The sequence below is a fragment of the Vitis riparia genome, chromosome 7, assembly GCF_004353265.1.
Source record: "Vitis riparia cultivar Riparia Gloire de Montpellier isolate 1030 chromosome 7, EGFV_Vit.rip_1.0, whole genome shotgun sequence".
Taxonomy (NCBI): domain Eukaryota; kingdom Viridiplantae; phylum Streptophyta; class Magnoliopsida; order Vitales; family Vitaceae; genus Vitis; species Vitis riparia.
In genome coordinates this window covers 24,484,395-24,495,014 of record NC_048437.1, presented here as the reverse complement: position 1 = coordinate 24,495,014, position 10,620 = coordinate 24,484,395, and the positions used below count along the sequence as shown (strand labels likewise).

The window sequence follows — 10,620 nt, the reverse complement described above, 5'->3', positions numbered from 1 at the left end:
GACTTGCAGAGGATTCTGTGTCTTGTCTGTCCACAAAAATTGCTATTTATCCTATCGGACACTCGGATTCCTCTGCTTTTACTGTTTCTTCATACTTTCAGAAAGCTCTTAGAACAAAATTTCCAGGATATATTGAGTCACACCCAAAGCGATCATGATCCATGAGATGTCTCACTAGTGAATGTAGCAAATGCTTGGTCTTATCAAGGCACTAACATGAAAAAGTGAACCTTAGTCAACCCCTGCTTCCAAACACCCTGGTTAAAATATTAATGGTGCTCTTTGGACATACCTGAAAACACAAACTCAGAGGATTATTCAATTTATCTATTGTGTGTTCTTGGGAGTAGATTTTTTTTTTCCTTATTCATCATTGTTGAATGAGATAAGCAGTTGATAGCATTGAGGGATCTCTATTAGCGTAAGCCCCATGATCTCACCATTAACGAACGAAGTGACGTTTCCGAGAAACGTAGGCGATATTTATATCTTAAAAGACTAAAACAATCTTTGTCCCTTTCTATCCAAATCCAATCGTAGGGCAATTTATATTTTTTGGTATTAAAGTAGTAGAGACCTGATTAAAAAAGAGAAAACAGAATCAACGATTGCACATAGAGTGACCTTCCAAAAACATACATAAAAAACTAGGAAATTTTTTTTGTCTCATTATTTTATGTTGTGTTAATCATATGACTAATTAATAGCACTACCGAGATGATGAAATAGGGATACATCAGCCGAATTACATCATCACCAACCTGAAAATTATATTCATTAAGGGTCTACACAAATGGCAACCTCCCAGATCATGACCTTGATGATCAATGTATCCTGAATCCATCTCTATTAAAAGATTATTTTGCACGTTCAGAGAATTGACGTCCATTGAGAGACCTCTCTTTAACAGATGTTGACCTTGCATTTCTGCCCATTATAGGGTTCGCCTACCCATTATAAATTAGCAAGGAAAAGTTAGTACTGTCATTGAGCTAAACATGGAAGTAGACCCAAAAGGGAAGTCCAAGGAAGAGAAAGGCGGGGTTCGATATAGGGGTGTTAGAAGGAGACCTTGGGGGAAATTTGCAGCTGAGATTCGTGACTCAACTAGGCAAGGAGCTCGCCTGTGGCTGGGGACTTTTCTTACTGCAGAAGAAGCAGCAAGAGCATATGATCAAGCTGCTTATGGAATGAGGGGTCCTTTAGCCATCCTCAACTTCCCCAAGGACTATCAAAATGTTGCCTCCTCTGCTTGTTCTTCATCAGTTGATGTCCCTGAGGGACATCAGAATGTTGCATCTCCTCCTCCTTGCTCATCATCAATGTTTGAGAACACTGAAAGAACTAGGGATGCACATGAAAAACAAGTTTTTGAATTCGAGTGCTTGGATGATAAGTTGTTAGAAGATCTTCTTGAGTGTGAGGAAAAGAAAACCAAGAATGAGTGATAGTTTTAATAATTGTATATCAGTACTTAATTTTCTTGATGTTTTCTATATCTGGTTGAATAAACTTGAGACGGATTCTACTTGTGTTATTTTTTAGGCAGTTTTTGCTTCCTTTTCCATTTTTAACTCCCCTGTTTAGACTCTTCACTGTTCTCAACTTATCTGTATGATTAATTAATCATGAGTTGCATATGATGATACATGTACTGAGAAAGGTTGCCTTGTCAAATTACAGCTTTTAATTTTGTCGGCAGAATGAAAGCTTATGTTCATTGTTTAATAAAATAGTTGTTGACCATTTATTAGCCACATAAGTTAACTATCCAAAGGGTTGACATTAGACTTGGATAGCAGTTGCTTGGCTTGCCTTGGCTCTGAGTATTTTCTGTTCCCTCAAATTGCTATCTACCCTGTCACACACTTAACTTCCTCTGCTTTTGCTGTGAGTGCATGAGTTCGGAAAACTTTCAGAGCAAAAGCAATTGAAACTTTTAGCAAAATTTTTCTGGGTACAGTTCAAGCCCTATCTCTTAGAAGTTAAGACATTGAATCGGATTACCGGTGAGAAATAAATGCAGTCAAAGTGATCTTGACCCATGAGACAGCCCTGTAAAAGAACAGAGAAGCTTTGTATTTAGGTTAGTGGGAATTTGAAGGCACAAATATGACTTTGTCAACCTTTGCTGGTCTGTTAGCACAGATAATAGTTCTCAAATTAAAGTTGATCTTTGGAGATTCAACTGTCCATATTACGTTGTTGTAGCTGTTCTTGGTAATTTTTCTCTGTTCATCACTGTTCAGTGATCTTAGAGGGATACCTATAAGCTTTAAGCCATATGCTCTCACTATTGCAGAGGATGAAGGGCATATGATCTCACCTTCATTCATCTTTCCTCTTCTTTCCAAATCTAACCTAGAGGGACCTGTATTTTCTTTTACAGAAGTGCAGACATCAACACGAGGGCGGACCAACTGTATTATAAAGGAGAAGATAGAATGTAAAGTGACCTCCGAAAGGATCAACATGAGGTTTGAGATGTATGTTTTCTTATTATTCTAGGTTTTCATGAACCATTTAAGGGGTTAATGGAATAGGGATACGTCATCCATATGACATCATAACCAACCAGAAGAGAGTAATGAATAAAGGTATACAAAAGGTGACCTTCTGGACCCATCACTCTGGTCCATCCATCCTCAAGCCATCTTTGTCAAAGGGGTCATTTGCGCATTCAAATAATTGACATCCATTCCAAAACCTTTTATGAACACATATTGACCTTTCATTTTTTTTAATCCTGCATTTTTGGCACCAAGTATAAGTTGCAGCGATAAGTTTAGCAGTCATTGAGGTAAGCATGGAAGAACACCCTAAAGGGAAGTGTAAGGAAGAGAAAGGAGAGATTCGTTATAGAGGCGTGAGAAGGCGGCCCTGGGGAAAATTTGCAGCAGAGATTCGTGATTCGACTAGGCAAGGAGCCCGCTTATGGCTTGGGACTTTTACCACTGCCGAGGAAGCGGCAAGAGCATATGACAAAGCTGCCTATGCAATGAGGGGTCACTTAGCCATTCTCAACTTCCCTGAGGAACATCAACAGGTTGCATCTCCTGCTGCTCCCCCTTCATCACCCAACTTCCCCAAGGAACGTCAAAATATTGCCTCTCCTCATCCTTACTCTTCACCATGGTCATCATCATCTTCACCTATGATGTCTGAGAATACAGAGAGAACAAGTGATGTGCATGAAAAACTAGTTTTTGAATTTGAGTACTTGGATGACAAGTTGTTAGAGGACCTTCTTGAGACTTCAGAGAAGTAAACCCAGAATTATTGAAAATTCAGAACTTGTGGAGGATGGAACACTACTACTGCCACGCCTTTTTTTTCTCTCTCATTAATCATAGATATCTTTGTTTTCCTCACTATCCCTCCTCCCCCCCCTTTTTCCTTAGTTTCCCCCTATTATTTTTTCCTATTTATCTCCTGTGTTTTGTTTTCGGAACAAACAGATGGACTCTATGTTTAGTAGTCGGCTTTTTTATTACATTTTGTCTTTTTTCTTCCTTGTCCTATTTTAAATGTGTGGTATGATAGGTCTGGTCGATCATTGGGCTGGCATGTGAGCACTGAGAAAGGTTGCTTCAACGAATTAAAGTTCTGAACCATGTTTTTTGTCTTAATAGAATAAGTTTTTCCCTTCCATATACCATACAAATACCTGTCAAATGGTTGGGTAGACTTTTCTGAGTTGCTTGAATTGATTCTTGACTTTTGAGTCTTTTCTGTCCACAGAAATTTCTGTTATCCGAAGCAGCCTCTTAAATTCTTCTCTGCTTTTTCCGTCATTACAAGTTCAAAGACCTCTAGCACAAGCAATTATGATAGAGAAGTCTTCTTTCAACATTATTGAAAAAAATTTCTTTCTCAAACACAGGCAATGTTTATTGTTAGCCTCTCCTTTATGGTTTTCACAACCCCATAAAATAAAGAAAATTTATAAATTTTTTTAGACATGAATAGGGAGAGATACGTCCAAGTTATCCACCAAACTTTGTGGGGGTTGTCTTTGTAAACAGTGATACCATAGTATTCAAAATGATTTGGAAAAGTGGCGTAAGCGATATGATCTCACCTAAGTCTATATCTAATGACATGTGATAAAACTAGGATCACCCCCTTTCCGCCCCTAAATCCATATAGTGGGATCGGTTTTTTCTTATTATTTTTAGCTTCAACCCACAACAGTACTTCCATTTGGTTAATTGAATGTAGGCATGGTGATGAAATAGGTTAACGTAGTCACTGTGACCTCACCCACCAACCTAATTATCATTATTTATAGAAAGCTAAACAAAATAGCTAATAGAGCCATCAGCTGATATTCTACCCTTCATTGTTGCCCAATTATCACCCATTATAAATAGCAGAGCAGAGTTAGTACTCTTCAGCTAGACTATGGAGGAAAACTCCAAGGGGAAAGTGAAAGAACAGCACAAAAGTTCCGTGAGATACAGAGGTGTCAGAAGGAGGCCATGGGGAAAATTTGCAGCAGAGATTCGTGATTCAAATAGACAAGGTGTCCGCATGTGGCTTGGGACTTTTACCACAGCAGAGGAGGCAGCAAGAGCATATGATCAAGCTGCATATGCAATGAGGGGTGCATTAGCCATTCTCAACTTCCCTGAGGACTATGGTTTATCAAATGCCTCTTCTCGGCCCCACTTTTCATCGTCTTCCTCACCATTGCCATTGATTAAGTTTGAGAGCCCGGGCAACGATACAATCACAAACCAAAACCAAGTTTTTGAATTTGAATATTTAGATGACAAGGTGTTAGAGGACCTTCTTGAGTGTGAGGAGAAGGAAACAACCCAGAAAAGAGCAAAACATTAGATTTTTTTACTCTCCTCTTACCTTGCTTATAAATATGATCCTTTTTCCTCTCTGTCTTCCATGTTTGGCAAAGGAGACAAAGGAATAGGTTCTTCCTCATCGTATTTGTTTTTCATTTCCTTGTATTTGACTCCTTGGGATGATTGGTTGATCATGTGCATCTTAATATAAGCTCTTCTTCTTATTATTTTATTGAGGTGCCGTTTTATTTTTTAATCTTTGGTCGGTATTAAAGTAGTTATGGATTTCTTGATCAATTATTTGGTATGTCACTGTCAAAGTAACTGTACTTCAAGGGTCCAAGTATGATCAATTGACTTGATCTTTCCTCCTTGAGTTCAAAATCATCAACTGAGAAAGAGTAAACAATTTAAAAACAGAATCCGAAACATTTAACAATGTGAAAATGCCATCTGCCTTGCCACCTACCACAAATTCTGGGACCTGTTCTTAATGATCGTTGTCAAGTGGCATTAAAATTAACATAATAAGCTCATAATATATGGTCTAACCAGGTCAAATGGCATAAAAAAATTGTTAACAAAACGTGTAACCTAACAAGAATGATGCATAAGATAAACGTAAGCATGTGATGTCACCTTTCATTTCTTCTACAATCCTTAGCTAACCTAGTGGGATCTACCTTTTCTTGTTTTGGGTTTTCCATTTTCAGACTTTGTAGTGGTATTATATTATTGTAGAGATGCCAAGGAATTGGGGACCTCACTAGCAACAATGTATACTCAAAAGGTGATGCTTACAAAGCCATGATCTTTACCTCTAAATACATGTATATCCCAAATCCTATCTTCATCTGAAGCTTTTTTGGCATCTTCAGAGAATTCCCATCCCCATGAAACATTTTCATGTGCTATTTGTATATGGTGGGGAGAAATTCATACTCATTACTTTTGCTAGGACAGGGAAATTAATTGAAAGGGGATGTTCGGTATAGAGGTAGAAGACGATCCAGGAAATTCGTGGGTTGGGGCGGGGGGAATTGGCGGGTCCACTAGGTGTGGTATCTACCCTGTGCTTGGGGAAATGGCATGGATGGGCACATGATAAGACAACGAGGTGTGATAACTGATAAGGTCATTCTCTCTACTTCATTTTTCATTATAATCCTTGTTATTTTCCTATCTTTTATATTAGGCTGAACCCCGGAAACAAGTCTTGTCTATTTTTCAAAACTGGGGAAAAGTTGGTGGAGGGCATTCTTGTGGGGACAGTAACTCGATTCCTATTTCTTGTTTTTCTCATTCATATGCTCTGTTTTTTTGCTTGAGAAACAAGCATGGGTTTTCCTTCATGAGACATTTCAACTTTGCTACTTCCTTCTCCTGTTTGGATGATGGAGTGGTCATCAGTTACGTTGAATTATAGGATAGTTTCCTTAATCCAATTTCCTGGAATCTTGTCAGTAAAAGATTTTCCCAAGTTCTGGAAATGGACTTGCAATTCAGGCATAAGAAAAGTAAAAGCTTCTCACAGCAAAACATACACATAAACATTGTGATTTTCATAATTGAACAACTTCCACAAAATTGAAATGATTGTGGTTCTTATTACATTAACTTTAAAAATGTTGTTGAAGACACAGTTCCATTCATGACAAATAACAATGAAAAAAGGAATGTAAGTCTCCAATTCCACTTCAACTTCTATATTTTAGCTAATTATTTCCTCTCCTATCACCCTGTGGTTCAAGAAGCTCCTCCAGCAAGTTGTTGTCCAAATACTCGAACTCAATCACTTGCCCTTCTTGGTCTCTGGATGAAATGCTGGCCCCAGAACCGGTGCTCCGACCAGCGGAAGATGAAGATGAAGAACCCAAAGAATAGGATGATGATGAAGAGAAAGTCTGCCCATACCCTGGGTTTTGATACTGGTGTTCATTGGGGAAGTTGAGAATGGCCAGATGACCTCGAAAAGCATAGGCTGCTCGATCATAGGCCCTGGCTGCTTCCTCCGCAGTGTCAAATGTTCCTAGCCACAACCGCGCCCCGTTCCTTGAAGGGTCTCGTATCTCCGCTGCAAACTTCCCCCATGGCCGTCTCCGAATTCCCCGATACCGAACCTCTCTTGCCTTGTCCTCCCCCTCCCTCCTCCTCCCTCCTCCTTCCATATCTTGCAGGCAAAAATTTGTCAAACTTTAACGTCTATTTTCAACTCAAATTTAGTGATAATAAGTGCCACCTTTTATATACTAGGAACTCGAATAAAGTATGGTGTGCTGGGTCATATGCGACGGTTAGAATTTTTTGTTGGAAAGGTGTGCTGGGTTCTCTGTTCTCATAGGAAACTTCTCAGAAGTAGTATAGAATTTTGATTTCAGTAAATATTGGGCCTTTCACTGAATTTTGGGCCCCCTTTAATTAGTACTGTGTACTTCATATTTTAAGTGTTGTTTTCATGCCTTTATCCACATTTGACTTTGAAAAGACAAACATGATCAGGTTCATGAATGGTGGAATTTAGGTGGCGTACGCTGATGTGGCATGGTGCTTGTTCACCGCTGTCAAAGCTTTCCACCGCTGATTTTAAATGGCCGCCACGACGGGCTATTAAACGGCGGCTGAAAAAGTGTGGCGGTTGTCCAAAGTCCAGGTAATTTTTCTTTTTATATTTTTTTCTTGTCATTCCAATTTTCGGCCATGCAAAATGAGGACTTTCCAGTGTGATTTGGATTGATATTTGTTGAGAATTTTGGATGAAGGGGGAGTTGATCATATGTGAGGAAAATTGGGTGGCCCCCATTCAAAAGGTTGATTGCTCCCTACCCGGTGGCCACGCCATGTTTGAGGTTTCTCAGGATTTCAGAAGGGACAACCCCCCACATAGAGGAGCTTTCCGGCTAACAAATCGGCCAGTGTCGGTGCTCCAAACCCTATGATTACATGAAAAGGACCTATCATCAAATTGTTTGATTGAAAATGTGTAAGATTTTTTTTTTTTTTTTTGGTAAAACCGAATCATAGTAATAATGTTCCAAGAATTTTCAAATTAGCATGTGGTTCATGCTAGTTGATTTTCCATCCGTGGGAAAACAAAATGTCACTAAAATGATGGAAGAGTCTTGTGGACCAGGTTTGGGGGCCTAACAGTTAGACTATTATTGTCTTTGTCTCACAAATATCCATGGTCCTTTGTTACCAAGAATGTGACTCTTGCTACCCTTCCGTTGAAATTAAAACAATTGGTCCTAAATGGGTTTATAAAAGAAAAAGAGATTTGGATGGGAAGGTAGAGCCTATAAAGCAAAACTAGTGAAAAAAAATGTTATAATTAAAAGAAAATCACTGATTATGATTAAACTTTTTCACCAATAATGTTTAAGTCCATAAAAATCATATTTGCAATTGTTGTATACGATAAGATGTAATAAATGAAGGTAAAAACAATCTTATTAAATGTACGTCTTGAAAAAGAGATTGCTACGGATTAAATTGAAGGATTTATATCCAAAGGGCAAAAACATAAAATATGCAAGCTTAAAAATCCATTTATGAATTAAAACAAGTTTTAAGAAGTTAGAATATTTGATTTAATGAAGTTATTAATTTTTTTTTTAATTCAAAATTAGAATGAAGCTTGTGTATAGAAGAAATAGGAACAATAGGTTATTCAGGTTGTCCCAAACTAGTAACATTTAAAAAATTAGTAATCAAGTATAACATGTAAAATTCCCAAAAAAAAAAAAAAAAAAAAAAAACGGTTTTCTTGCCTTTTAGACATGAAAATTGTTCTTCCCAATAAAATGTCACCTAAGAATAACGAAAGAGTTGAAAAAAGTGAAAACCCATCCATATGCTTCAATAATGGATGGTGTACTAGGTATGACTTAACTTAAGCAATGAGGGTGGGTTAGTAGGTTTCAATCTTAATCTTGGAGAAGCACATTGGATAACAATGCAGTTTTTAGGTGGAGACACAATAGTAGATCTCACAATAGATGGAAAACATGTCAAAGCTTGTGAATTAGCAAAAGAAAAAACTTGGATGAAGAAGTCTATAGAAGAACTTAGTATTATTCCAATAATTGAATATTCTATTACATTATTTTGTGATAATAATGTTGCTATTATACATGTTAAAGAGCCTAGAGCTCACTAGAGAACAAAGCATATTAAAAGGAAATTTCACTTGATAAGAAAATGGCCAAGAGATACAACAATTACAAAGATAGCTTTTGTAAATAATAGTGCCGATCCATTAACAAAACCTTGAGTAAAAATATTTGAGAAACATTTAACAAAAATGAATTCACAAATTGTATCTAATTGGCTTTGAGTGGTAAGGAGCCTACTCTTTACATCTTAGGGCTACTAGATCTAAGCACATGTGGAAGCATAACATTTTTAATTAAACTTAAATCTAGGTGCTATAAAAAATTATACATTTGGATTTGAATATTCTCAGATCCTATTCCAGTTGATACATGCATTTCAAAAACCTTGTGATCTTCTATTCAATCGTTTCTTTAATCATTGACACTTGTGTAGAGTGGTTGCATCATTTGATGGAGGTTAGGGTTTTTGGAAGACTATCAATCTAAAACGTTAGAGTCTAACCCTAAAACCTAAAGGGTTTATATAAATTCTCATGTGAGTTTAAGTGACTTTGGTCCAACTTGGGTTAGGGTCACTTAGCCTAGTCTATTTGGTCCTAATTAATTAATTATCTCTAATGAACTAATTAGTCAAATATAAACACCTAGATAATTAATCAAAAACTTGTGCATCCTTATGCTTTTACTAAGACACTCTTAAACAAATAAAATTGTTATTTTTTTTTTATAAATCCTTAAAACTAGGTGCTGATAAAGAATATCAACTCAAGGAAGGGACTATTAGAGCCTATAGAAAAATGTTGACTTCTTGAGAATCCAATTATGAAGTTGTTTCAATATTTCGTTAAAAAAGTCAATTACATTCCAATACTCTATAAATTATATTGAGCCAATTTAATCAATTTCTTAAATTTGTGACCTATCATCCACTCCATGCAAGCTCTTTATAAATTGATATTCATAATTTAATAAGGTAAAAACTATCAACCTCTCAAGTTTACCTTTATTAGCCTTAAGTCTCTAATTAGTTGAAAGTATAGGCAAAATGTTGTGATTTATTATTATTAGGTCATCATTTTTAATATATACCTATAAATAGATTAAAATATATTATGCTTTTGAATCAAGAAAGATAATCTTCCTATTTCCTTTTTTTTTTTTCATTTTTTTTTGTATCTCTCAAAATTTTAAGAAATCTCTAGCACAAAGTTAGATAAAAAATGACTATTAAAAGTTGTTTAATGTAGTATTGTTGAACACTTATTTATTAGCAATTTTTTTTTCCACACAACACTTCATTATGATGATTTGGATGAATATAACTAATTTTTTTTTATTAAATTTCTTTACAATTAAAATTACTCTACCTGATCATTTCCAAGATTCAAAATTATTATTATATCAAAATTGATGATGAAATTTGAATATATATATATATATATATATATATAAAATAAATTGATATTTTTCATATAAAAATTCATTATAATAATTTTGGGGAATATAATTACATTTATATTATATTTTTGTAACCAAATTGTCATAACCCTATCATTGAAAAAAACCAAAATTATTTTTATGTTATATAAAAAAGTCTGTTAAAAGTTCTTTAACATAGTATCGTCTAATACTCATATGTTAGTATTGTCTAATACTTATTTGTTAGCATCATTTAGTACTCATTTGTTAAAAAATTGAGTTTTTTC

General features: G+C 35.9%; 4 protein-coding genes across 4 annotated transcripts; 3 read left to right on the top strand and 1 right to left on the bottom strand.

Moving 5' to 3' along the window:
- The first annotated feature begins 984 nt into the window (after window positions 1-984).
- On the top strand, window positions 985-1,515 carry LOC117917228 (ethylene-responsive transcription factor ERF096-like). The gene has a single exon (XM_034833430.1). The coding sequence runs from the start codon at window positions 999-1,001 to the stop codon at window positions 1,446-1,448; it is 450 nt and encodes a 149-aa protein (XP_034689321.1). The 5' UTR covers window positions 985-998; the 3' UTR covers window positions 1,449-1,515.
- Window positions 1,516-2,693: 1,178 nt separating this feature from the next.
- LOC117919131 (ethylene-responsive transcription factor ERF098-like) lies at window positions 2,694-3,521 on the top strand. The gene has a single exon (XM_034836221.1). It carries the CDS (start codon window positions 2,807-2,809, stop codon window positions 3,266-3,268), a length of 462 nt encoding a protein of 153 aa, XP_034692112.1. The 5' UTR covers window positions 2,694-2,806; the 3' UTR covers window positions 3,269-3,521.
- Window positions 3,522-4,352: 831 nt separating this feature from the next.
- Window positions 4,353-5,081, top strand: LOC117919304 (ethylene-responsive transcription factor ERF098-like). Its single transcript, XM_034836456.1, has one exon. It carries the CDS (start codon window positions 4,405-4,407, stop codon window positions 4,840-4,842), a length of 438 nt encoding a protein of 145 aa, XP_034692347.1. The 5' UTR covers window positions 4,353-4,404; the 3' UTR covers window positions 4,843-5,081.
- Window positions 5,082-6,343: 1,262 nt separating this feature from the next.
- On the bottom strand, window positions 6,344-6,981 carry LOC117918983 (ethylene-responsive transcription factor ERF098-like). Its single transcript, XM_034835984.1, has one exon. It carries the CDS (start codon window positions 6,968-6,970, stop codon window positions 6,518-6,520), a length of 453 nt encoding a protein of 150 aa, XP_034691875.1. The 5' UTR covers window positions 6,971-6,981; the 3' UTR covers window positions 6,344-6,517.
- Window positions 6,982-10,620: the final 3,639 nt, after the last annotated feature.